The following is a 25,259-nucleotide window of genomic DNA, read 5'->3' as shown; positions in this document are numbered from 1 at the left end:
TTAAATCCTACCTTCACTTAGAAAACAATAATATATTATTCAAGTTTAATATGATAATTCTTTGTTTAAATCCTAGTATTCATTGAAAAGCTTTTATTCTCCAGGATTAGTCCATGCTCTGTTTTCACAAGGTAAGCTATATAAATACTACTGAAAATGAAAGGAAACACATAGAAAAGAAACCTCAGAAGGCTTAAGTGCAAAGCCAATTCAATCTTTACTCCCTAATGAATCTGCCCTCAAACAGAAGCCCAGGATGGCACCAATAAAGTTATTATAATATTATTAAAATAATTAAAATAGGAACTAAAGACAAAGCCTGGCTCAGTGACTCACGCCTGTAATCCTAGCTACTCAGAAGGCTGAAATCTGAGGATCGAGGTTCAAAGCCAGCCTGGGCACTAAAGTCCGTGAGATTATTATCTCCAATTAACCACTAGAAAACCAGAAGAGGCACTGTGGCTCAATGGGTAGGGCGGTAGCCTTAAGCTAAAGAGCTGAGGGACAGTGCCCAGGCCCTGAGTTCAAGCTCCACGACCAAAGAAAAAGCAAGAAGAAAGAAAGGAAGGAGGAAGGAAGAAAGGAAGGAAGGGAGGGAGGGAGGGAGGGTCAGACAGACTAAAAGGAAAACTCAATGATAACATGAAATCACAAACTGTCACTATGGACTGATGATCTTCTACCACTAGATATTACCATAAAAAGCACCTACTATGCATTCTAAAATGAATTATACACATGATACAAAATTTCTGTGTATGCCAGTCCTGTTGCTTGAACTCAGGGTCTGGACTGGAGTTGCAGCTCCACTTCTGAGTTTTTTGGTGATTATCTATAGATAACAATATCACGGACTTTCCTGCTCTGGCTGGCTTCAAACTATGATCCTCATATCACAGCCTCCTGAGCTGACTTTCCTGCCCCAGCTTGTTACAAACTATGATCCTCATGTCTCAACTCCCTGAGTTGCTGGGATTACAATATAAGCTACCAATGCACAACTTATGACATAACTATTAAACATCCTTTTCAGTTTCAGAAATTACCATGATTAGTAGTGTAATAGTGACACATGTCAGTGGCTCACAACTATAATGCTAGCTATTTAGGATGCTGACACTGGTTTGAAGCCAGACCAAGTAAAAAAAAGTATATGAGACAGTTATCTCTAATTAGCCACCAAAAAGTCATAAATGAAGCTATGGTACAAGTGGTAGAGTATTAGACTTGAACTAAAAAGCTAAGAAACACAACTAGTCCCTACATTCAAGCCACACACACACACACACACACACACACACACACATACACACACACACACGTATTAGCTGTCAAAAATAAAACCTCATTCTGAAGATATATACTATTACAGTAGTAGCTAGCCAGGTATGGCTTTTTAGATTAATTAAAATTAAATAAAACTAAAAGGTTGATTCCTTTGCTGTAGTAACCATATTACAAGCACAACCTTAGGTGGGGAGTGGCAGTCATAATGTAAGGCAGGGATATAAAAATGTTTCCATCACCATAGACTATCCACTGAACATAGTTACAATAGATATTTCCTTTTTCTGAAATAATCACACATTTTCCTTCATTCACTCATTCATTCCAATGTTCATTGAGCTCCTATTGCATTACAGGAACTATACTAGTTGCAAGCATAGGCTAGGAAACTTACTCAAGTAGTAGAGACCATACTTTTAGAAGAATTGCTAGAGAAGCCTGTCTAAAGAGATAATACTCAAATCTATTAAAAAGATAAGTCATTCAAGAAGACAGAAAAGGAATTTTGAGATAAAGAAACTAAAGTACCAAAGTGCTACAAAAAAGGCTAAACATGTTCTAGAAAGTGATTTTAGTGCATTTTGCAGTTATCTCATTAACTTCAAACACAAAGTATTTAGCTGATATCAAATCTATTTCTGTGGAAAACTTGGACAACAGTCCATCTACTACCCAAGGATGTTCTCCTTCCTCTAAATCAAGTGACTTTTTGAAATTTCATTTCTTGAACCACCAACTTGTGTGTGGGCAAGTATAGAGTTATTAATTTTGTTACTTCTTAGCACAAAAAAATACAGGTTTAAATGAGTTTCTGAATTACTGTGAATTTTAACTAGCTATATCTTACTATGCCAATAATAATATGGGTTATAAAGGGATTTTCACCCGAGTTGAGCTGTTCCTCTTAAAGGCATCGTCATTATTTACACCAAGGGCAAACAACCCACAAAAACTTCATGAGCAGCATCTAGCTGCTGAGAATGACAGCAATCTGAGTGAGCAATCTTTTCCCAAGAAATATAACTGGGTTCCATGTAGCGAGCTCTGCCAGCACTGTCACAGCTCCAAATAGCTCACAGATGAGGACCCTATCTGAAGACAGTCCTCAGAAGACACCAAGACTGAGGAGAAACTACAGTGAGCTATCTTCTTGCCTATGAAATTCAGGTGTTTTAAATGTGTTAGTCTGATACACTGGTTGAATTTCCTTAAGAGTAGACTGAGCCTCTGTTACCCAAGATAATTGGTTTAAATATAGATTGCAAAGTTCTTCCTAGGTGCGAGTGGCATATTACAATCAGGAGAATGAGTAAAGGAGATAGTAACTCATCCAGTTCACTGAAGAGTTAAAAATATTGCTAACAATCCATAGTTTGCTTCCTATCTTCAAGCAAGAACATTAGTCATCTCCACATCCAACTTTCCACATTCTCAAGCCTTCAGAATCAGACTGAAAACACACTACTAGTTCTCCTGGTTCTCAGGACTTCAGACTAAAACAGAAACAAAAACATCAGTTCCCTGGGCCTCAAGATCTTGGACGTTTTCAGCCTCTATGGTTATGTGACCTAATTTCTGATTTTATTTCACTTTTTAAATTTATTTACATAAAGAAATTGAGCCAAAAAATAAGCCAAACAACTCAACTACTTATATGTACCTTATCATTCTATTGTCTTTGATCTTTTCCTGTCTTTTCAGCTCTAATAAATCCTGTTGCTTTCATGATAACACATCATCCTCAGCCCAAACTTCATTTAAAAACCTACAAAGGAACCACAAGACACATCTTGGAGAACTCTGAACTCATGACAGAACTGAGGACACTGTCCTCTTGTGTCACAGAAATCCTCTGTGGATGACTAGTTTAGTTTCGTTTCCTCCTCGGAAGAAACTAAACTAGCAGTTCAGTCCCTTTTCTGTTGGATTTCTGTTAAAGAGAGAAAAGAGGAAATCTCTTTGCTGCAAAGAGGTTAAGTATTTAGTACTGGGGAAAAGAAATGCTAAAACCCTTAACAAATTAATTAAGAGTCAAATGTAAAAATTATTCTATACACAGATTTATTTTAGCCTTACAGAAAAAAAGGATCGATGTTAAATAAACAGAAAACCGAATGAGATCAAATTAATTACAGAAAATAATACTAAGGAATGTATTTTAAATCCACATATCAAACATCTACCAGTTAGAGATATTTCGGGAAGAATCTATCTCAGTAATTAAAATGAAATATCATGGACATTCTGAGTAAACAATCAGACCACTACACACATTGCACACACACTATTTATGAAGATCAAAGTAAAGTAATGAAGCTACATTCTTAATCTTTACAAGGTTCCTAGAGATAGGGAGGGAACTGGTCATTTCAGTTCATTTAGACTGAAAGAAGGAAAGTAGGAGAAGGTACTGTGGTCACAAGTCACATAGCTAGGGATGAGCCAATGATGAACTCTAGCATTTAGGGGCTGTGAACAATTTTTCTGTATTTCATTAGAAATGATAGCTGGAATAACCAGAAATGTCAACAGTCAACTGTTTTATTTAAGGTTATAACTTAAGAAAGAAAATATTTTTAGTATCAACAGAGCAGGTATAAAATAACAACTACTCATTTTAATATTTCCCTTAGTAATAAAGATATGGAAAGTAGGCTCAGCATATTGATATGCCTCAAAATTAGGTGTGTGAAAATTGACAATGTGTTTGAAGATTTTAATGGAAAAAATATTTACTAAATTGAAAAAAGCCACAATGTGAATAAATTATATTGATCCAGAAAAAAGCAAAATCCCATAAATACCTTTCAAATTTTACTCTACCAAAATCTTGTATTTTTGATAATAAGTCATTGCATAAAAACAGATTTAAAATCAGATGTGGCCAGGCTCTAGTGGCTCATGCCTGTAATTTTAGCCACCAACTTTGAAGGCTGAGATATAAGATTCGAAGTTTAAAGCTAGCCTAGGCAGAAAAGTTCTGGAGACTCATCACCAATTAACAAGTAAAAAGCCAAAACCGGAGTTGTTGCTCAAGTGACAGAGTGACAGAGTGCTACCTTTAGCCAAAAAGCTCAAAGACAGTAACCAGGACCTGAGTTCAAGCCCCAGGACTACCACCAAAAAAAAAAAAAAAAGGTGTGGTGGCACATGCATATAATCCCTGCACTTGGGAGTCTGAGGCAAGAAATTCCAACTTCACAGACAGACTCTCACTATTTCCCAACCTTTCATAGGCAACAGAGATTATTTGGTAAATAACCTCATGAAGAAGAAACACATAAAGTATTTGAAAGTTGGCATTCCTTAACAAGTTTTACTTTTTTCTTTGCTTTTCTACTTGTACTCTTCCTGTGAAAAGTTTTATGTTATTGTAAATTGGAAAAATGTTTCCTAGAACCATACATTTCGAATGGGTATCCATGTTCTTTCCTCAAAAAGGTAACTGAAAAATATAGCCTATCTCAAACCTCTGGTGTTGATTAACTTTGTTTTAACAGTAAACCATTTTGCTATTTGAAACTGCCATTTTATTTGCTGTTGTTGCTTTTTCTTGTAGTCTTTCAATCAGCCAGAAATCTATCCCTGAAAAGTACCAATTACTCTGAAGAAAATACTGTGAACAAGCTCCATTTGAAAAAAACGCATAAACTTTGAGTAACATTGCTTGCTACTCACTTCCTGGGCCTTTATCCTGCTCCTCAGTCCCCAGGTGATTGGGGAATGTCAGAAAGGTGCCATTAATTACACAGCAGCATCTAGCTGAATTAGGCTTCAAAGCAGGAAAAATTATTTCTCCTTGCACCACAGCATTCTGAGATGGGCTAAAGAAGGCTAAATGGGTTTTGTTCAAGGACTAACAAGCATATATACTTGTCCCTATGACGACTAATTTATAGAGATGGAAATAGAAAAGAGAAACCCTTCCAGCCCTCCCCACCTATACACATACTATAAATACTGCAGGTCATCCCTCCTTCTGGGTGCCCTCTCCCCTCCCCCCATAGCCATCTTTTATCTTTAAGAAAGATATTTTATTTTAATAATTGTGCACACTTGCCTATGTTTATATAACTGGGGAGAAAAAATTGGTTGAGCTACAAAACAGCTTGAATTTCTGAAGTACAGGTGTTCCCCTGATTCGCAATAAGGTTACAATCAAATTGAAACTGCATTTAACATACTCAGTCGACAGCACCTTGGAACTTAACAATGCAAAATACTATAGAATCTAGATCACAGAGCTTCTTAGAAGCAGCAGCAACTTACAAATAATGCCCAGCATTATTGACCACTTTCATAAAGTTTCTGAAATTATCATCATATATTCTATAAAAAGTTTTGTTGGAGCAAAACTTGCAACAGCAAGCTGGAATACAAATTTAGGCTACTGTGCATGCACCATAATATTTGGCTGTATAGATTTACTGTTAGGAGTTTGACAAAATAAGGCACATACATTCAATGAAGACTAGTTAAATGAAGTAGCAAGAAATCTTGGTGTCACATATTTCCAGATTATGGACAAGAATTATGCTAAAAGCACTGGAGGGAATAAATAACTTAGTTTGTCTCATGAGTTGCTTCTCTCATACCAAAAGTGCTTACTGGGGGAAGCTTTGAACATACTTAGCCTGCTGAGTTGTAAGTTGAGCACTATAATGTCAAGATAGAAGCATGGATTATTCTTCTTCGTGGTAGTATTTATCATCATCCTACTGAACTCATTTGTTTCATCACTACAGGGCAAATCCACATAGGAGCAATAATTATTTCAGGCAGCTGTCTGACTCAAACCTGATGACAGTGGTCCTCCATATTGGTGGGACACAGGAGTTTCTCCAGTTGTTTCTTTGACTGTCTGAAGTCAGAATGGCCAAACTCCTGGGCTCAGACAATCCAACTACCTAAGTCTCCCAAGTGCCAAAAAGCTCAGGAGTTCTTCAAAGACAGTATTACTAGGCTCTTTTACCAAAGTTTCTGATGACTTACTTCAGGTAGAACCCAATATTAATAGCTTTTCAAAAGTTCTTGGCTATTTAATGTGAGGCCAAGGTAGAGAACAAGTGGGCAAATGAAACAAAATAGTTCTCTGTGTACCAGCTAATGTGGCTAGAAATAACTCACAGACGCAAGACCAATGAAACAACATGGTTATATTTCTCAAATCCTCACTCCTAGATAGAAACTTAAGAAGAAAGGCAGCTTATGAGAAAGGGTAAAGCTTAATATCAGGCATATGAGAGCTCAAATCTCAACTGTATAACTTTCGTGAATTCTCTGAGCTTGTTTTCCTTCATAAAAAATGGAACTAATTAAATCTCATCAACGACTTACAAAGACCTAAACAAGATATAAAATAGGTCCTAAGAAATTAGAGCTCTAAGTGATTATATACAGATTCCCTTCTTGAATACTTGTTTGTTAAATGCATCATTTGAAATATGATGTAAAAATCAATGTTAATAAATTATTTAATAAAATAAAATATTTTTCTCAAAAAAAAAAAGAAGAAAGAAATTAGAGCTCTAGAAAGTGTCACTGTAGCTCAAAGGGTAGGGTGGTAACCTTGAGCTGAAGAGCTAATGCCCAGGCCCAGAGTTCAAGTCCCACAACTGATAAAAGGAGAAAGAAAGAAAGAAAGAAAGAAATAAAGAAAGAAAGAAAGAAAGAAAGAAAGAGAGAGAGAGAGAGAGGGAGGGAGGGAGGGAGGGAGGGAGGGAGGGAGGGAGGGAGGAAGGAAGAGGGAGGGAGGGAGGGAGGGAGGGAAGGAAGGAAGGAAGGAAGGAAGGAAGGAAGGAAGGAAGGAAGGAAGGAAGGAAGGAGAGAGGGGGGATCTAGGGAGGGAGGGAGAGGGAGGGAGAGGGAGAGAGAGAGAGAGAGAGGGAGAGAGAGGGGGAGGGGGGAGGGAGGGAGGGAGGGAAAGAGGGAGAGAGAGAGAGAGAGAGAGAGAGAGAGAGAGAGAGAGAGAGAGAGAGAGAGAGAGAGAAGAAAGGAAATTAAAGTTTTATCAATCTGTGAGCATTCCAAATGACTTGATGGCAGTAGAGTAGTATCCTTTATCTCCACAACAAGCAAATTTATTTCTCAAAATTTCAATGATGTAAAACAAGCTTTTTCTGAAGCAAAAAAAAAAACAAAAACAAAAACAAAATCTCTGATAAAAAAAAAGTCATACAGAGCTGATGAGCTGATGTGTGGCTCAGTTGCAACATCTCCTGGGTTCAATCTCCAAGTATCAAAAAAGACAACAAATCATATAGAAAAATCACAGCTTACTTGGAAATTTCATAATTTCTGGCAGTATCTAGCTCTAAAGATTAACAGGAGAAAAGTTCCAGAGCCTCAATCATCCTCTCTTACAGGATTCCCAGGAATCTGAACCTCAAAATAAACACATCACTGTGGCTTTAGAGTCCTGTGGTCTTGGGTTGAAAGACTAACCTCAACACATCAGTAAATCCAGCTTCCCTGTAACTTATAACAACTCATATATTAAGCAAGAATTACACAGCCTTTTTCAAATCTCCCATTAAAAATGAAAATGGAATATAAGGAAAGTGGACAGCCCAAGATATATGCTAAGTAAATCGAGTTTATTTCTAGCTGATTCTGTCTTTGTTAAAAGACTTTCTAACAATCTAGCCGTACAACTATCAACATAAAAACTCACAGAGGTTAAGAAAAAAAATTCTGAGTGATCAGAATAGTGTTTAGCAAATACTAAACAATATCTTTTTCTATATGATAAGATGTGGGTTGGCATAGATCTCTGTTTTTCCAAAGATTTGGGAATATCAAATACTGAATATGTCTCATTTTCAGAAAATCTATATGGGAGGACATTGAACTAAAGGAAAAATGGATTATTGTCATGACATAAGGTACAATTTACAAAAGAAATAGCTGAAAATCATTTCTGCAACTATAAGACTAGGGGGTCAGAGTAGAGAAAAAAAAACTAATTTTATAAAGACTCCAGCAGAGGAAACTTGAAATACCTGGCTTCCCTCTCTGCCTGGGAGAAAAATAAGGAGGCTAAGGGATATGAGTAAATCATGAAACTATAACCCTAATGGGATATTCCATTGAATTACAAACCAACCATTAAGCAAGTATTGATGGAATCATATTCAAAGTGTAATGCACTTAATATTTTATTTCAGCACCTGTTTTATATATATACATTTATATTTACAAAAAGGGTAGAAGCCAAAGATAGACTGACCCAGGAGATCTCCCATAACTTGACAAGAGGACACTTAGGCCACATTCGGAGTTGGGGGTTGGGGGTTGAGGAGATAAGCCAAAGCCATGGAATCACACCGCTGACAAGCACAAAATCCTGACATGACTACTATCTTACAGAGGGTTCTCCCAAGTTGAAGAGTAAATTTTTAACTTTGAAAAATTATTCATCCACACCCCTACCACTTTCAATGTTCACTGTGTAATTCAAGGAATCTTAAACCATAGCAGCTTTTAGTCCAGCATATGTTTATAGTCACTGCTTGCATGTGTTATAAAACATGTTTCATCTACAGGGTGAGAACACATAGGCATTCACAGCTTCACATGCTTCATCTACAGGTGAGATGAGAGTGCCCAAAGATTCATGGCCTCTCTTCCTTTGGCTCCCAAAGCTGCTTGCCTGCAGGTTGTAACTGATTGAGCTGTCAGCATCATAAATCATTTGAAATTCACATCCCTCCATCTAAAACTGTAGAACCTAAACACAGAAAGAAAAATCTGACACTGAAGTTGAAAGGGAAAAAAAAAACAGTTAGGAGGAACCCGACAAAAATACAAAACTAGCTTAGAGTTTCATCAAATTATTATATAAACAGCAAACATGCATTGAAGGTATGCTGTATGCATGTAATGTTTATTTTGGTCAGTCACATTTAAGCATCTCCACCCCAATTATATTTTTTAAGCACAAGATGAAAGAGAATGCAGAATAACCCAATTTATGGATATAAGAGAGGTTAAAAATGAATGTTTGCACCGAGGTAAAATTCTCACCCAGTAGAAGGATGCTATTAGCCAAAAACAAGAATTCCAAGAATACCATTATCTTTTAGCTTTTCAAGGGTATTTTATACTTCATATTACCAAATGAAAGAAAACTTGACAGTCTGAAAATGCAAATATTATAGAATCAGTCCTCAGTTCAGATTAAAAAAAAAATCTACCATATGGGAGTGTAAACTCGTTCAACCACTCTGGAAAGCAGCATGGTGATTTTTCAAAAGACTAAACATAGAGCTCCCCTATGATCCAGCAATTCCACTCCTTGGCATTTACCCAAATGTGCAGAAACAAGAACATAAATTATGTTCACTGTAGCCCTATTTACCATAGCAAAGATATGGAACCAACCCAGATGCCCCTCAGTAGATAATTGGATCAAGAAGATGGGATGCTAATACACAATGGAATTCTATGCTGCCATCAGAAAGAATGGCATTGCCCCATTTGTAAGGAAATAGAAAGACTAGGAAAAATTCATATTAAGTGAAGTAAGCCAGACCCAAAGGAACACAGGCTCATTTGTAATAATTAGTACACATCTAGGACTCTCCTAGCAGAGGATTACAAGAGCGCAAAACCTAGGTACATAAGGTCATATAGAATGAGACTAAATGAAAGGATCTCTGGGATATAGAAATAAGAGCTTTATCTTGTGTGATTGTTGTTCTTAATATACTATGCTATTTCTCTTCTCTTTTGTTGCCCTTTGGTCAATCTCATATTGTTACTGTATCTGACTTCGTTACCTGGTATATTGTATGTATGTTTATTTGTTTATTTGAAATAGGAAAGGGAAGGAGGGAAAACAAGATGATAGACGGGGGTGCGGGAGGTAAATGGGGACAAAAACATGAGAAGGGGTATCAAGGTGTGAGAAGTAATGCACCTATTATCTGGTGGATGTAACTGTATACCCCTCTATACATTACCCCAACAATAAAAAAAAAATCTACCATATGAATGAAACTACTATTGAAGTTCTCTCACCTTCAGGATAAGTTTCTGCCTTTGATCTTAGTGAAATATGAGGAATAATGTCTAGTTGATTTGGCTAGTATTACAACCAAATTAGAATGAACATTAGGCTCCCACTGTAATCCCTGGTAGACATTATGCTAAGATGAACTCATTTTTCCTTGTAAGAGGAGGCACATATGAGTTAACAGACAACAATCATTGGTTACTTCTAAAGAACAAGCTAGAGAGCTAAGGGAAAAGACCAGAAAAGTTTGTGAATCCCCTTTTTGATTCAGAATAAGAACAGCAGCTTTGTTTTAGAATCTCTAACAATATAAAGTAAAATTGTGATTAGATCTAACTGTGTAGTCACAAATGCTGTATTATAATGATAAAATTGAACAGTTTGGGGGCCCAAACTGTCAGTCAACCAAAGTACTTTACCTCTAGGCAGGTGACCAGGATACAGCAAATTAATGGATAATAACAGACAACTGAAGTCATTTATAAAGCTCCAGTTCTTGGTTCTTGTAATTTTTATCTTTGAAAAATTACCTATATCATTAGGAAAGCACAGATCTCTCTGATTTTGAAAGATCCAAAAGCATAAAAGCATGAAGATTAAGTCATTACAGATTAGTGTCTCAAACTATGACACTATATGTCTCAGTATTCCCAGACAGTTTAGTTTCATGCCAGTTGTCTCAACACTGTTACTAAATAGTACTCACTTTTATTGATTCTTAAAAACGCCCTGATTTAGGAAATGAATTATATACTCACCCAAACATTAAATTATTTACCCAAAATGATATGGAAACTCTGGTACAGCTGGGAAATAAAACCAAGTCAATAAAATTCTAGTCCAGTTTCTCCTTTACTATCACATATATATACAGTTCACAATCATTTCAAAAAATCACAATAAATCTCCCCAGACACAGTAAAACCAATATCAACATGATAGCATGCTGAAACAAAAAATATTTTAAAACTATCTCCATGGTAAGTCAATAACTCGTGTCAATAATTCATATAACCCCCTCCTGAGATTACTCTTTTAGAAAGAAAATATGGATTCCAAATGCAATTCTAAATAATGTGCCTAGTAACCAAGCACAATAATCTACTAAAATGATTACTTCCATGCTTTGCGCATTACCCAAAAACATAACACAAAATTTTATTCACTACAAGACATTCCAAATTATAAAAAAAAATAGTGCTAGTAAAGCAAGTTTTAAGATAACACAAAGCTCTCGGTGGATATATCATTAGAGGCAGTGTTGAAATATGTATCACTCATCTCAGGAACTGGCATGATGCCTGTTCAGTTCACAGTCTAAGTGACAATCTTTCTCTCATTTACAGTTTCCACTACACCAAGAAAAATTAAAGCTTACTACTACACAGTCTAAAGCTGAACCTTGATCAACAAGAACAATCTTACTGGGGCTATAAACACAATAGAAGATGTGCCATGGATAAACATCTCATATCACCTAAAATTACCATTTGGTCAGGAGGATGAAAGGTACTTAAGTCTCAGGATTTCAGGCTTATTTCCACCAATTCACTCAGTCAGTGATATTTACTAAGCACTTGCAATGCGTTACTGCCTTGGTCAAAACAATGATGAGCAAATAAAAATAGGATTTGACATTCTAGTAAAAAGAAACATTCAACTACAGTGAAAGTTGACAGAAACATATTAGAGTTGATATATATCCTAACAAAATATTAACAAACCTATTCCTCATTGCAAAGCCTCCTGCTTATTCCCCAATGAATAACATTGTGTTTTACAAATCTCTGCTTTTCAAAAGATGACACCAATAACCTATCATTGTACAGTTACATAATTTTAAACTCTAAAATGCTAAGGTAAAGAAATGATATTATAAGAAATAATAAAATCAGGGGCCAGGAGTTTGGCCTAGTGGTAGAGTGCTTGCCTAGCATGCACGAAGATCCAGGGTTCAATTCCTCAGTACCACATACATAGAAAACAAGCCAGAAGTGGTGCTGAGGCTCAAGTGGTAGAGCTCTAGAACCCAGGACTGGCCAAAAAAAGAAAAGAAAAGAAATAATAAAATCAGGAAGATGTAATTAAAATTGGAATTAGGAAACATATCACAGAAGAAGTGACATGTAAGATGAGTGCTGATGAATCAAGTAAAAAGATAGAAGAATATTGATTACTCAAGAGAGGAGTCTTCTTTATAAACTCTCCTAATTGGGAAAAAAGATTGTATACACACATGTTACACATGTGTATATATATATATATATGTATATACAGCAAGAAAATATTGCATATGCAAGCCTTCTTAGTGTATATCCAAGTTTTAATGGAAAGCCAAACCTTTCCCAGAAACATTCCAAGCAACTCCCCTTTGCCCCATTAGCCTAATGTATGTCTTGTGGCTATTCCTCAGTATCAGCACCAGTATCTGAGGAAACAATTGAGTCACCATCATTATCTAAGGCTATTCATTTTTAAAACCTAGACAAGGCCACTCCAATAAGTCCTAATAGCCAGAAAGAAGTATGGTAGATGTGTATTCAATCGACATTATCTGCCAAAGTCAAGCATCGCTTTTTACACATAAGGTTCCGGAAACAATCACCCCAGAATTTTGGAGGGCCTTTCACATTTCCTATGCCTTTAGCATAGGAATAGAGTTGACAATGGAGAAGATAAGATGAAAAAAAAATATGCCAGGTCTTTGGAAATATCAGTCAAACCAACCAAACCTAAAGGACATCTGCATTCTGAACTCTCAAACACAGGAGACAAAAAAGCCACAGTGGTAGTTTAAGTAAGCCTAACTGAGCTTTCTGTAGAAAAGTAGCTCATAGCCAACCCCAGTAATACATAGCATTCAGGAGGATGAAGTGGGTGGTTCAAGGTCAACCTAGGATACATAGCAAATTCTGTCTCAAAAACAAAACAACAACAAAAATTTTTAAATAGTAGTTCACAATAGTAAGGATTATAAACATGAAAGTCTTGCTCAAGTAAAAGACAGTATCTTCAAGTAAATTATTTCCCTGAAATATGAGGAATAATTAGGAAGAGAAGGAAAAACATTCCAGACCTAGATAGCATTGACAAAACTCAACAGAGTAGACAGGAAAGAAGTACTAAAAAAGTGTAAAACCTCAAATGACAAAGATAAGGGATTGTATAGGACTCTTATATGCTATGCTAGGAGTTTAAATTTTATCCCATAAGTACTGTAAGGTTTGGGAGGGGAAAGGTAACAAAGAAATTACTCTGTCTATAATGTAGTGACATGAATTAATATATAATCTAAAGGACTGCATACACCAATAATAGAATAAACATTTTACTTTCAAGTAACTTTCAACATCAACAACACAGAAAATGACATTTAGGAAACATTGAAACTGGGCTGAGAATCTCATCAGCAAAGTTCTTAGCAGAGTGACATAAAAAATCAGCTTGGACAGTAGTGGAAACCATGAATACTGAAATATATCAATCTGGGATGGTGAACTACATGGGCTCTCCAAAAGAGAGCTACACTATGATTATGTCACACCCATCCCTGAGAACACACAAAAGCCAAGTTTACAAACAGAATCTGTAATGGGCTTAAAGTAATAAGTGATCAAGTACAGTTTCTACTTAGAAACAAGCTCAAAGATTTGAAATGACCACAGATTAGATCCTCAACGCCCAATGAGCTAGAGGTTTGGTCCCTAGTTTGGTGCCATAGGGAAGTGGCAGAACCCCTAAGAAGTGAGAAATTATGTGAAGTTTTCAGTCATTGGAATTGTATCTACAAAAGGGACTACAGACCCCAGTCTCTTCTTTATTTTCCATATTCCAGTCAGGAGCTGAACAACCTTTATAAGCATAAAGGAATGGGGCCAATTGGCCACAGACCAAAATCTCCAAAACATTGTTCCAAAATAATCTTTTCCTATTTATAAGTTACCTTAGCAAGAAAGCTAACACAATATCATTATCTCAAAACTGTGCAAGGGTGGGTGGGGCGAGGGAAATACTGTGTATGTATGGCAGGGGGAGAATATACTGTATGATAAGCTTTCTCCCAATTCACAACTTCACCATTGTATTCCAAATTTCCAAATTCGGTATTCCAAATTTCCACGAATTATTACAAATATAGTTTTCCCAATAAATGTACCTTCACGGATTGTTCCTTACTGTTCTAATACCTGCCAATATCATTATAGTACTATAATAGTATTGCCAAACATAATTCAAGTAAGCCAAGCTGTTATTATTCTTAAATGTTATGTTAATTCACATTTGCACATACAGATTACAAGTTTACCAAGCTGAATTACTTTCGCTGAAGCCAGCAAGTACATTTTTAAATTAAAAAGTTAGCTGAGGGCCAGAAGTTTGGCCTAGTGGTAGAGTGCTAGCCTAGCATGCACAAAGACCCAGGTTCGATTCCTCAATATCACATACGTAGAAAAAAGCTGGAAGTGGTGCTGTTGCTCAAGTGGTAGAGCTCTGGTCTTGAGAAAGCCCAAGAACAGTACTCAGGCCCTGAGTTCAAGGCCCAAGTCTGGTAAAAGAAAAAAGAAAAAAGTTAGCTGCATGACAGTAGCTCACACCTGTAATCCTAGCTACTAAGAGGGCTGACCTCTGACCTCTGACAGCCCAGGTAGAAAAGCCTGTGAGATGCTTATCTCCAATAAACTACTCAGAAAAGCCAGAAATAACACTGTGTCTCAAGTGGTAGAGCACTAGTCCTGAGCACTGGGAGGCTAAGGGACAAAGCACAGGCTGAGTTCAAGGCACGGGACTGGCAAAAAATAAATCAATAAATAAATAAGTAAATAAGTAAATAAAAGTTATATTAAGTCATATAAAAGCATTCACAAAACAAAACATCATGAGTTCCATGTATAGTGTCTATGCAGTCTACAGTATAATTTCAAAGATATATCATCCTTACAAGTTAATATTACAGACGCACAGGCTAGTGATATAGCTCAGTAGTACAGTACTTATCCATCATGCATGCACTAAGTTCCTTCCCTAGCAACAGGCACACATAAACACATATCTGAAGATAACGGCCAAATATTGCTTAAGTTATTTCAAAACAGTATTTTTCTAAACAGAGTCAGCACTGCAAATCTGTGTTTTCTGTTCACAAATAACTGATCAGAATAAGATATGACAGCTTATGACTCCTCTTTCCAAAAAGTTAACTAGAACTTTAATATTTGTCATTAGGAAAACTGCTAAAATGGGATGTTGGCCATGCTCCCAGAAAAAGTCCTGAAAAAGAGGTCAAATCTAAATAAATAGCAGCTACCATTCCTATCATAACTAGTTTGATTAACAAACCATTCAAAAATATGATACAAAAATGTAATAGTTATATGCTAAAAGGAGAAAAAAATGCAGGTGATCTGTAAGGGAGCATTACCATGTTGGTGAAGGCTTGTGGTTTGTTTGTTTGCTTTAGAAGTAAATATATAGGGGCCAGGAGTTAGCCTACCTTGTAGAGTGCTTGCCTAGCATGCACGAAGACCCGGGTTCAATTCCTTGGTACCACATACATAGAAAAAAGCCGAAGTGGTGCTGAGGCTCAGGTGGTAGAGCTCTAGCCTTGAGAAAGCCCAAGGACAGTGCTCAGGCCCTGAGCTCAAGCCCAGGACTGGCAAGAAAAAAAATAAAAAAGGAAATATATAATCTATAGAACTAAAGACATTTAATGTATTTTACCCAAATCAATACTTAATTGTATCGTTGCAGACCAAAAGTAGGGGACTCTAGTCAGAGGTAAAATATCTAAGTATATCAAAACATGGCTTTTCTCTAAAATGAGAACTGAATTTCTTAAATCTATTTGAAAAGAACTCCTACAGAAATGTGAGACTCAGAAAACTCCAAGAGGGAGTAACTTTCATACACACAGGCAATCTAAAAAACTCTGTAAGGAATGGGTCAAGTTAGGAAGGTGATATAGCTGCCCAGTGTTGAAATGTGTAGGAGGCCATGGTTTGGATTGGGATTACGTACAATGGATCTAGTAGTTTATAGCAGTATAAGAATATCATCATAGAAACTGAGCACAGGTTAGTTGCAGGAGACCTGTAGGCAGTTCACTTACAGTCTATTTGAGTTAAACTGCTTGAATTTTTCTTTCAATGTTGCCAGATCACACTGTTGTGTGATCTGGACATCCTTTATTTCTGAGCTGCCTGATTTTTAGGCAATCTCATTTTTCTGAACTCAGATACACTGCTACCTTAATATGGCTTAGGAATTTCTCTTGTAGTACTAGTTAATGCTAATCTATCTTCAAAAAGATAGTTCATTTTATTTGAAGTGATTTACTTGTCTGTTTGATATCACTGTCATGAAAGACTAATTAAAAATACCATTCCAAAGCCAAATTACAGTTTTTTTTTCTGAATTTCATTGCAGATGTGACTTTTTAAAATTCTTTTAATCAATAACTGCATTTGAGATTAGGCTAGAAACTGAGAATGGACCTTACTAATATCTTTTCATATGTGTTCTATTCTGAAGCAGTTTTTCTTAAGAGTGTAAACACAGGATTCCTACTTAATATCACTTAGATCTCAAAATTTCCTTAATATTCACTGTTTTACAGTTATGAACACCTATGGTTATTTGTCTGTGAAAAGTCAAGTAATACCTTGTGTTAGATCAGGATTGTCTTAATTCTTCATGAGGACATATTTCACTTACAATAAACTGTACACAACCATCTCCTTACTGTCCTTGTGCTTAAATTTCAAACTGTACAGAAATCACCCAGAAATTATTCATGGATCTACATGCCTTTCATTTGTTCGGACATGTCCTATGAAAAAGTAAATGGCACCAAATGCAAATTTGTATAAAAATACTCCCTGGTGTGTTACGTAAGACAAAGTGATAACTGTTCCCAATGTGGATGATTCCAAAAACGATAGGAGTATGGAAAAGTAGCCGGCGCTTCCAGGTGTTCAGTCCCAAGCTCAAGAATCAGAACAAAAACAAAAAAAAAACAAAAAAACAAAACAAAACAAAAAACGTTACCACTTCGACTTGGCGAATCGGAAAAGTTAAAGTCTTCAGAGAACAAGCACAGAAAAGGAAACTCGCTCCGTTTCTTGACTCTCAATCTGAAGGCATCGCCAAAGGGTCCCGGAAACCCTAAAAGGCACCCAAGAAATCCTGACACTTGCAGCCCAGAATCCCCGTAGCCTGTGCAACTCTGGGAGTCTTGACCTGAAGGTAAACGCTCTCCACTTGAGGCGCAGCCCGGAAATGGGGGTGTGGGGGGGGACAGTTCACAGCCCGAAGAGAACCGGAGCTCGTCCACGACCTAGGCCACACTGCAGAGAAGCCAGCACTCACCCGCCGCTCGCCTAGGAAGCCCAGACTCGCGCAATGTCTAAATCAAAGGTGCGGTAAACACGCTTAAGCCGTCACTTTACAAGTTTCCCCGTACAGCCTGGGCGCAGCCATCTTGCCGGAAGCAGGGGATGGGGTCCTGCCGCAAAGGTCCCTGCTGTGGCCGTGTCCCTAGGCGAAGCCGGAACTTCAGGAGGGCAAAGAAAAACCGTTTCCGGGCCTCTCACACCGCCATCCCTTGCCAGAAAAGAAAATTAAATATTAATCTGCCCACTGTGTTCAACGAAAATCAATTTTTTTCACCTTAAAATGGCTCACGACTTTTCAGGCAGCGCTGAGGGAAGCCATTTCCGGGGGGGCGGGGCGTGGTGGCCGGGCCCGCGCCCGGTAACCCCAGCAACGCAGTCAAGGACTCTGGGCCGCAGCCTGCAGTGTGCGTCACGCCCCCTTCCCTCCCCCGGACGGCTCTCTCGTGACTGGAGTGTTTTCCTTCACGACCTCCGCTCAGACCTTCACCCTCGAGTGGGCAGGCGACCCGAGGCTCCGCTCCCCGAGGCTCGACCCAGGCCCCCGCGAAGGTTTCCCACGTGAGCCCGGAGCATCCCCGTGGGGCGGGCGGCCGGGTCGGGCGCCTCCCCGCGCTGGCTTAGCTGCCCGCGCACCTGCCTGCGCTCTCCTCTCCAGCGGGGCGGGCCGCTTTCTGGCCGTCAGCCGTCCGCAGCGGTGCAACCTCTAGGCCCGGTGCGTCCAGGCCAGGAAGCTCAAACCTGTATGCTGCATTTGAAGCGTGGTTTTGGCCGTAGGCTAAAATTTCTGTTGGCTTAAGCTCGGGACCTTACGCAGAGAGGACCCGTTTGTTTTTGTTTTGGAAGTTGGGTTTAGGATTGGCTCCTAACCCCTTCCCTGCTCCCCTCCCATTCCAAAATGGCAGCCTCCAGTCGCGCACAAGTGTTAGATCTGTACCGGGCCATGCTGAGAGAGAGCAAGCATTTCACCACCTACAATTACAGGTGACCCTGCGGGCGGCGGGGGACAGGGAGGGCAGAGGGTGAGGGCTGACCCTGCAGCGTGCTCTGGAGTTGCGGAAAGCCACGGAGAGTCTCCGGCCGACCGGCACCGGATCGGGTTCCGCCACCGATAAGCGTGCTGCCGCCCATAGGTGTGTTCCTCGGAAACCTCGTGAGGAGGAGCAGAGGAAGCACGCTTCTCTGTGCCCCGGTGCCCCCATTCGTTCATGAACCGTTGATTCCACGGTATGGACGGATAGAAGTGAACGCTGCGGGTTAAAGTTGACACTGGAGTGTTGCACGCTTAAAACTTCCCCTTGAGGTTGGTAAGAATCAAGAGTACAACTAGCCCATCCGTAGCAAGCGGTTCGAAATTGAGAAAATTGAAAGTTTGCTTCAGTGCTCCCTGAAGGAACTAAAGATTGAGAGACTGCCTCTCTAGAGAGTACGTTTCCCGAGTGAGTAGGAATACCTCTCGTTTTCAGAAAGCTGCCTTATGAATACGCTAACAGCATCTAGGTAATGCTTTCACAGGCGTTGACCATATCCAACCTGGTTATGTGATGGAAAAGAAACAAATGGGAGAAACATGATTTTGTGTAGTGATGTTGGCTTTGGAAGGTAAAGGATATAAACACTAGGCATACTGGTGGCTATGAGGTCAAACAAAGGGTTTACTCACTATGAAAGGTTGAACAAATCATACATACTTTGATGAGAACACTTTTATTGTTTGATATGTAATAACACAATGACAGAAAGGGAAAAAATAAAAGAGAAAAGAATTGCTTTTGTTTGATTTCCGAAGTTCTTCACAAATTAAGTGGTAACATTTGATCTGAAATTATTTGTTGGGCTCATATTTAGCCTGTGGCACTGTGCTAGAAAGAAGCCTTATACCTGAGCACTTCCAGAGTGCCCCAAAGGCAGCTACAGGCAGTTCATGTCTGCCTAGAAATATCTGCTTAGACTTTTGAAGGATTCGTCATTGTCATTAAATGTGATCAGAATTTTTTAAACAAGTAGTTTTTTTCCTCAAAGTTAATAACTTCTGCTATGCTGAATGTTGCTATGAAAAATAAGTAAAATTCATATAATGAACCTTCAGAAAACATTCAAGCTGAGAAAATTCTATTCAGGTATCTGCCTTAATTTTACAGTGAAAAGAAACATGTTTCTCCAGATGGAGAAGAAAGTTTATAATCCCTAGATCTATTCTGTTGCTGATTTTTTTTTTTAGTTTAGTTTACTGTAGTCCCCCAGTTGTACTTTTTTTTTTGCCAGTCTTGGGCTTGAGCTCAGAGCCTGAGCACTGTCCTTGGACTTTCTCAAGGCTAGAGCTCTACCGCTTGAGCCTCAGCACCACTTCCGGCTTTTTCCTATGTATGTGGTACCGAGGAATCGAACCTGGGTCTTCATGCATGCTAGGCAAGCACTTTAACCACTAGGCCAAACTCCCGGCCCCTCCCAGTTCTACTTCTATCCATCACTTCACTTTGACCCCTAAAGTATTTAAATAATATATGCAATTGCCACCGAAAGTTATCTAATCAAGACGCCAAGATCTGAAAAATCAAAGTTCAAAGCCAACCTAGGGAGGAAAGTTCTGAGACTCTATTTCCAATTAACCAGCAAAAGACTCAGAAGTGGAGAAGTGAAGAGACAGTGCCCATGTTCTGAATTCAAGCCCAGAGACCAGCAACAAAAAGTGTATGTGTGTGTATACACATATTCATATATGCAATAAAATGGAATAATATAACTTAAAAGGTAAACATGGTACTCAAGACAAAGAAAACAAGATAGAATATAAGAAAATGAAATACCTCCCATTTTGTTAGGCCACAAAATAGTTCTAACCTAAGGTATCTTTAAATTATAATGCATTGTAGTAGGATATTTGTATGGGAAATATAATTACAGAACATTCTGTTTGAAAATTACTGTAATGAGCAAAATAGAACATGACTACCTCATCACATCAATAAGCGTATGCAGATTTTGATAAGGATAAAAGGTATTTCATGTCATCCTATTTCCTCTCCTATATGACCTCTTCCTGACACTAAATCCCACTTCAAGTATAGATTTTATGTTTGCCTCTGTATTTATTTCCTCATTGAATCTGTGCCTAACCAATTTAGGAAAATTCAAACCTTTATTAAGTAATAAAACTCAATAATTTGTATCCTAAGCTATGTATTTTAGGTTTAACAAGGTTTCTCTAATTTATGGGGGAATCCTCCTGGATGTTGCCTACATCATTAATAGAAATATCTGGAGTCAGTTCAGCTGTCTATTATCTACATCTTTCATTTTAACAAGCAGATTAAATATAACAAAGGTCAGTGGCATCCTGAACAACCTCATGGCTTCATGGGCACTCATTATTAGAATTCCATTTTATACAATATTGGTTCTCTAAACTCAGATGATTTTTAGGTTAATTTAAAAAACCAGCTCACAGAAATGATCTTTTATGAAAAAGAAAAGTGAAATCCACAGTAAATCAATTCTAATGTTTTGCCACACACACTCTCACACACTCTGGCTCCTTTCTCTTCTATGCTGTGGTTTGATTATGGTTTATGAATGTGTTCCTCAAGTTGGTGTGCTGCTAGCATGAACCCCCAGTGTGGCCTCATTGAGACTTAATTATAGATTATTAGGTGATGTGGTCACCATCCTGGGAAAGGAACAGTGCTGGTCTGCTGTAATGAGCTAGTTCTTTCAGCACTGAGTTGTTAAGAAGGAAAGCCACAACACACATTTGGCTCCATTTAAACATGACTAATGTCCATTTCTCTGCCATATTGTGTTGGAGTCCACACAAACAGACCCACTAAATAAAACTCTTTTCTTTGTAAATTTCTTGGCTTCAGATATTTTGGTAAAGCAACAAAAAGTAGACTAAAACTCCCTGGAATTGTGTATTCTTTCCAGTATTATGATTGAGTGTTATGTGTAAGGCAATGTTAATTTCACTAAATATGTGCGTTTTTCTTGTCATTTTTTTCCTAAACAGCACAGTATAACCATATCATAGAGTATATACACTGAATTGAATGTTACAAGTAACCAAGATGATTTACATATACAGGAACATATGAACAGTCATATGTAAATTGTGTAACATCTTAAAGAAACTCTTATTTCAAGCATCTGTAGAAGAGAGCTCTGGAACTAATGCCCTGAAATAACTTAGGATTGATCAAGGAAATTAGTACCCACATAGTTTTCTCTTCTCTCAGATCATGAAAATTTGTCAAAACCAACAGACACTTAAACTAGTGAAATTTGTTGAAACATAATCTCTTTGTACAAGATTTTTTTTGTCAATTAAAAAAACTTTATGAGTATATTATATAGCTTCAGTAAGATAAATTGATTCCCAATTCAGCAAGTATTTACTGGATAACTACCATGCACCAAACTCTTGCAAACATAAGTAAAATGATCTTTACGCAAGAGAATCTTATACTTCAGTACAGTGAACCAATAGAGAAACAAACCAGTTGTTGCAGAAGTACATAGAAAACAAATGTTGTGGAAGTATATAAAAATACAGCATAGGCTAGGAGGGTAGTTGAGGTTGAGAAAGCCCTGATGGGCAACCTGAGCTGTAGAAAGTCGGAATGTGTTGCTTTGAGAGGCTGTAGAGATACCATTGTTGCTGGTGTTGAAGTACTGGCAGTGTGAAGTCACTGGAACCACATAGTAAAACTCGATGGTGGCAAAGAAATAGACAGGGAGAGCCTATGTGCCTTGTTCAGCTGCTGGAAGTTGGCCCTGGCAATGCAAAGCCATTCCAGTGTTTAAAAAAAAAAAAAAAAAAACAGTATATATACCTTTTAGTGATTGGAATTCATTTAACTTCTAAGGGGAGTTTAATTGGAAGATAGGAAAACTCATTCCAAATGAAACATCAGCTCCAGAAGATGTAAGTACCTCTGTGAGTGTCTTTGTGACAGTTTCATGTGAGCATCTAGATGTTTCAGGCTTGACCCTAAAAGACACACAGCCTCTTATCAAGGAGGACATGTTCTGAGAAATGATTTTTATTATTGTGCTTATACAACCCAGTGAGCTTCAAGGCAATCACTCTGCTAGGCCTCTTCATGTCATCAAGAGGGTGAAGCTGCTGCTGGAATATTTTATTGTCCTTGAATTTAGCACAACCCATGTGTGAGTAGCAAAGAGTTAGGACACAGTTATACAGCAATGAGATAGTTTTCCAAGCTCAATCACTGAGGAAAACTTACAGTGGAGTACCAACATGGCAGTGCAATAGAATAACCCTTGTGCTGGTCCCTCTCACCACAGATGGCATTCACTTCTCTCAGAATGAGATGTCAGGTATTGTACTTAGAATTGGGTTCTCCAACGTGACTTACCCTGATATCTCGTGCTTACAGTCCATGCTTCACCCAAACTTCTCTGTGCCTGTGTTCTGAATGTCTGCATATGTCCATATGTTTCTGTTTACTCTATTCATCCACATTGGCACTGTTACTGTGTGTGGTCCTTTTAGGCCTTTGACATGGAAATGGGCCCCAAACTATAGCAGAACTTCTTCCCAACCCAGAATGAGGATCTTGGGTTTGGGGCTCTCAAACCCAGAGTTTCTGCCTATCTGTGTTCCGACTCACAAGCTACTAGACTGAAGTCTTTTCCAACAAATCCTGCTCACCTGTCTTAAACTTTTTAGTTTCCTAAGGCTTTCAGATTTGTGCGAGCCCCTGTCAGGGGGACAAGGATGGACAGAAGCTCTACTGTAGATGTGTCATACAGATTAAAAAGAAGTGGACTAAAGTTAGGAAGCAAGATTTGTTGGAAATATAGTTTCTTAAAAATCATTTTGATAGGCCGAGTGTACAGCCCAAAGGTAGGAAGCACCCTTAATTCTTTGTGAGATCCTCTTCAACTTCCAGCATTTCTTGGTCAGAAAAATCTTTCCCTTCTTAGTCTTGAAACCTTTCAAATAATAGATTCTGGTATAAAAAGAAGAAAGAACATTGTCCTTGGAAAATGTCTATTTAGTGGTTGTGGCTGTTTTATTAATATGTTACCATATGTTCCACTGATGATTTGTAAAGGTCAGAAGAACTAATATGTAAGACAGTATATAAGAAAATAAGCTTCTTTGTCATAATTAATTAAAAACAAATGAAATGCAAAAAATACTTGTTTTATAACCTCTACTACTGTAGTAAACACTCATGTGGCAATAATATTATTTCCATAGTAATTAACTCCGATCCACTGTCTCCTGAAAAGCTTCTTGTCCTTTAGGCATGTAATTATTAACACAAATAATTGTTTTTCTGCCTTTTCGTGACCCTAGGGAATAAGAAAGAATCTAGTACTTACTTTTGTGATATCCTCTATTTTTCATTTTTCTCTAAGAATAAAAGAGGGAAATCTTGCATCACAGCCAATTTTCATTTTTCAGTCTTTTATATTTTCATTTTCCAGCATGAAGAAAAATGTGTTCAGAATATTGAAATTTAAAAAGAGAGAGAGAGAAAAAGAGAATATGTTTATTTTCTGTTCTTAGAGTCTTTGCCATATGTCAGACAAATGGAGACTACTGATGGCAGGATTCATCAGCGTGCTGTGCACCATGGTCCTGAGCATCTCTGGAGTCAAAACCATCTGACTGGCTCAGTGATGGTGTATAATAAATAATAAGAGTACATGGAATAGGGAGAGTACTTGGCTCAAGTGTAAAGCAGACAAACAAACAGCAGAATTTGCCCTTGAAGATGTCCCTAGCTCATATTAAAGATTAAGTTAAGAGCAAAGACTCAGGGCCTGAGCACTGTATTTGGGCTCTCCCAAGGCTAGCACTGTACCACTTGAGCCACAGCATCACTTCCAGCTTTTTTTTTCTATGTAGTACTGAGGAATCAAACCTGGGTCTTTGTGCATGCAAGGCAAGAACTCTACCACTAGGCCAAACTCCCAGCCCAAGGAATTTCTTAATTAGGTTGAAATAGTGTTATTTTATGGCCTTGCTGAAGAAGATTCCTAGAGCCACCAGTATCCATAAGTCAGACAATGTAATGTATCATAGTTTTTGTAGCATAGCAGTTGCCTATCTCTATTTATCAGAGTAGCTTCTGATAGACAGCTACCTTTTGACAAAGACATTGGTACATAAAATATACTTGTAAGCTATATTCATTCAGTCACTAAACATTTACTGAATTTCACTGGTCTGGGTAGTGAGAGATAGAGCAGGGAATAATATTTATGAGATTCCTGCTTTTTCTACTGTAATGAATCCTCTCTAGAGTATAGAATTCCATAAAGCAAAGGCATTTCAGAGACAACTACCTCCATTAGATTTAGCAATCAGAAGTATTGAATGCTACCTGGGAGGCTGAAATTGGGAGGGTCATGGTGCCAGGCAGCAGTCTGTCTCTATGGAGCGAAGTTGGATATGGAGGTGCATGCCTATGATCCTAGCAACTAAAGTAGGCAGATTGCAGCACAGACAAACATCCAGCTAAGTTGTGAGAATATCTCAATAACAGCCAGCAAAATACATCGCTGGAGACATGGTTCAAGGAATAGAATAGCCT

At 38.1% G+C, this 25,259-nt stretch overlaps 2 protein-coding genes across 7 annotated transcripts in view; one reads left to right on the top strand and one right to left on the bottom strand.

Annotated features, from left to right (window-relative positions):
- Window positions 1-17,863, bottom strand: part of Fars2 (phenylalanyl-tRNA synthetase 2, mitochondrial) — a 393,632-nt gene extending 375,769 nt beyond the window's left edge. For 2 of the 6 annotated variants that reach the window (XM_090356419.1, XM_090356420.1), the window contains exons 1-2: window positions 17,669-17,863; window positions 17,348-17,464 (exon numbers count right to left, since the gene is read on the bottom strand). The gene's annotated coding sequence lies outside the window, so the exon portion shown is untranslated. The remainder of the gene's footprint in view (window positions 1-17,347; window positions 17,465-17,668) is intronic. The other 4 variants (XM_090356417.1, XM_090356422.1, XM_090356418.1 and 1 more) reach the window with 4 other exon arrangements.
- Window positions 17,864-18,097: 234 nt separating this feature from the next.
- Window positions 18,098-25,259, top strand: part of Lyrm4 (LYR motif containing 4) — a 100,948-nt gene continuing 93,786 nt past the window's right edge. The window contains exon 1 of the mRNA XM_090356416.1: window positions 18,098-18,675. Coding sequence (XP_090212542.1) covers window positions 18,590-18,675 — 86 coding nt within the window. The 5' untranslated portion in view covers window positions 18,098-18,589. The remainder of the gene's footprint in view (window positions 18,676-25,259) is intronic.

Source organism: Megascapheus bottae, chromosome 22 (assembly GCF_031878675.1).
Source record: "Megascapheus bottae isolate mThoBot1 chromosome 22, mThoBot2.hap1, whole genome shotgun sequence".
NCBI classification, from domain to species: domain Eukaryota; kingdom Metazoa; phylum Chordata; class Mammalia; order Rodentia; family Geomyidae; genus Megascapheus; species Megascapheus bottae.
This window is presented reverse-complemented; position numbering and strand designations above follow the sequence as displayed.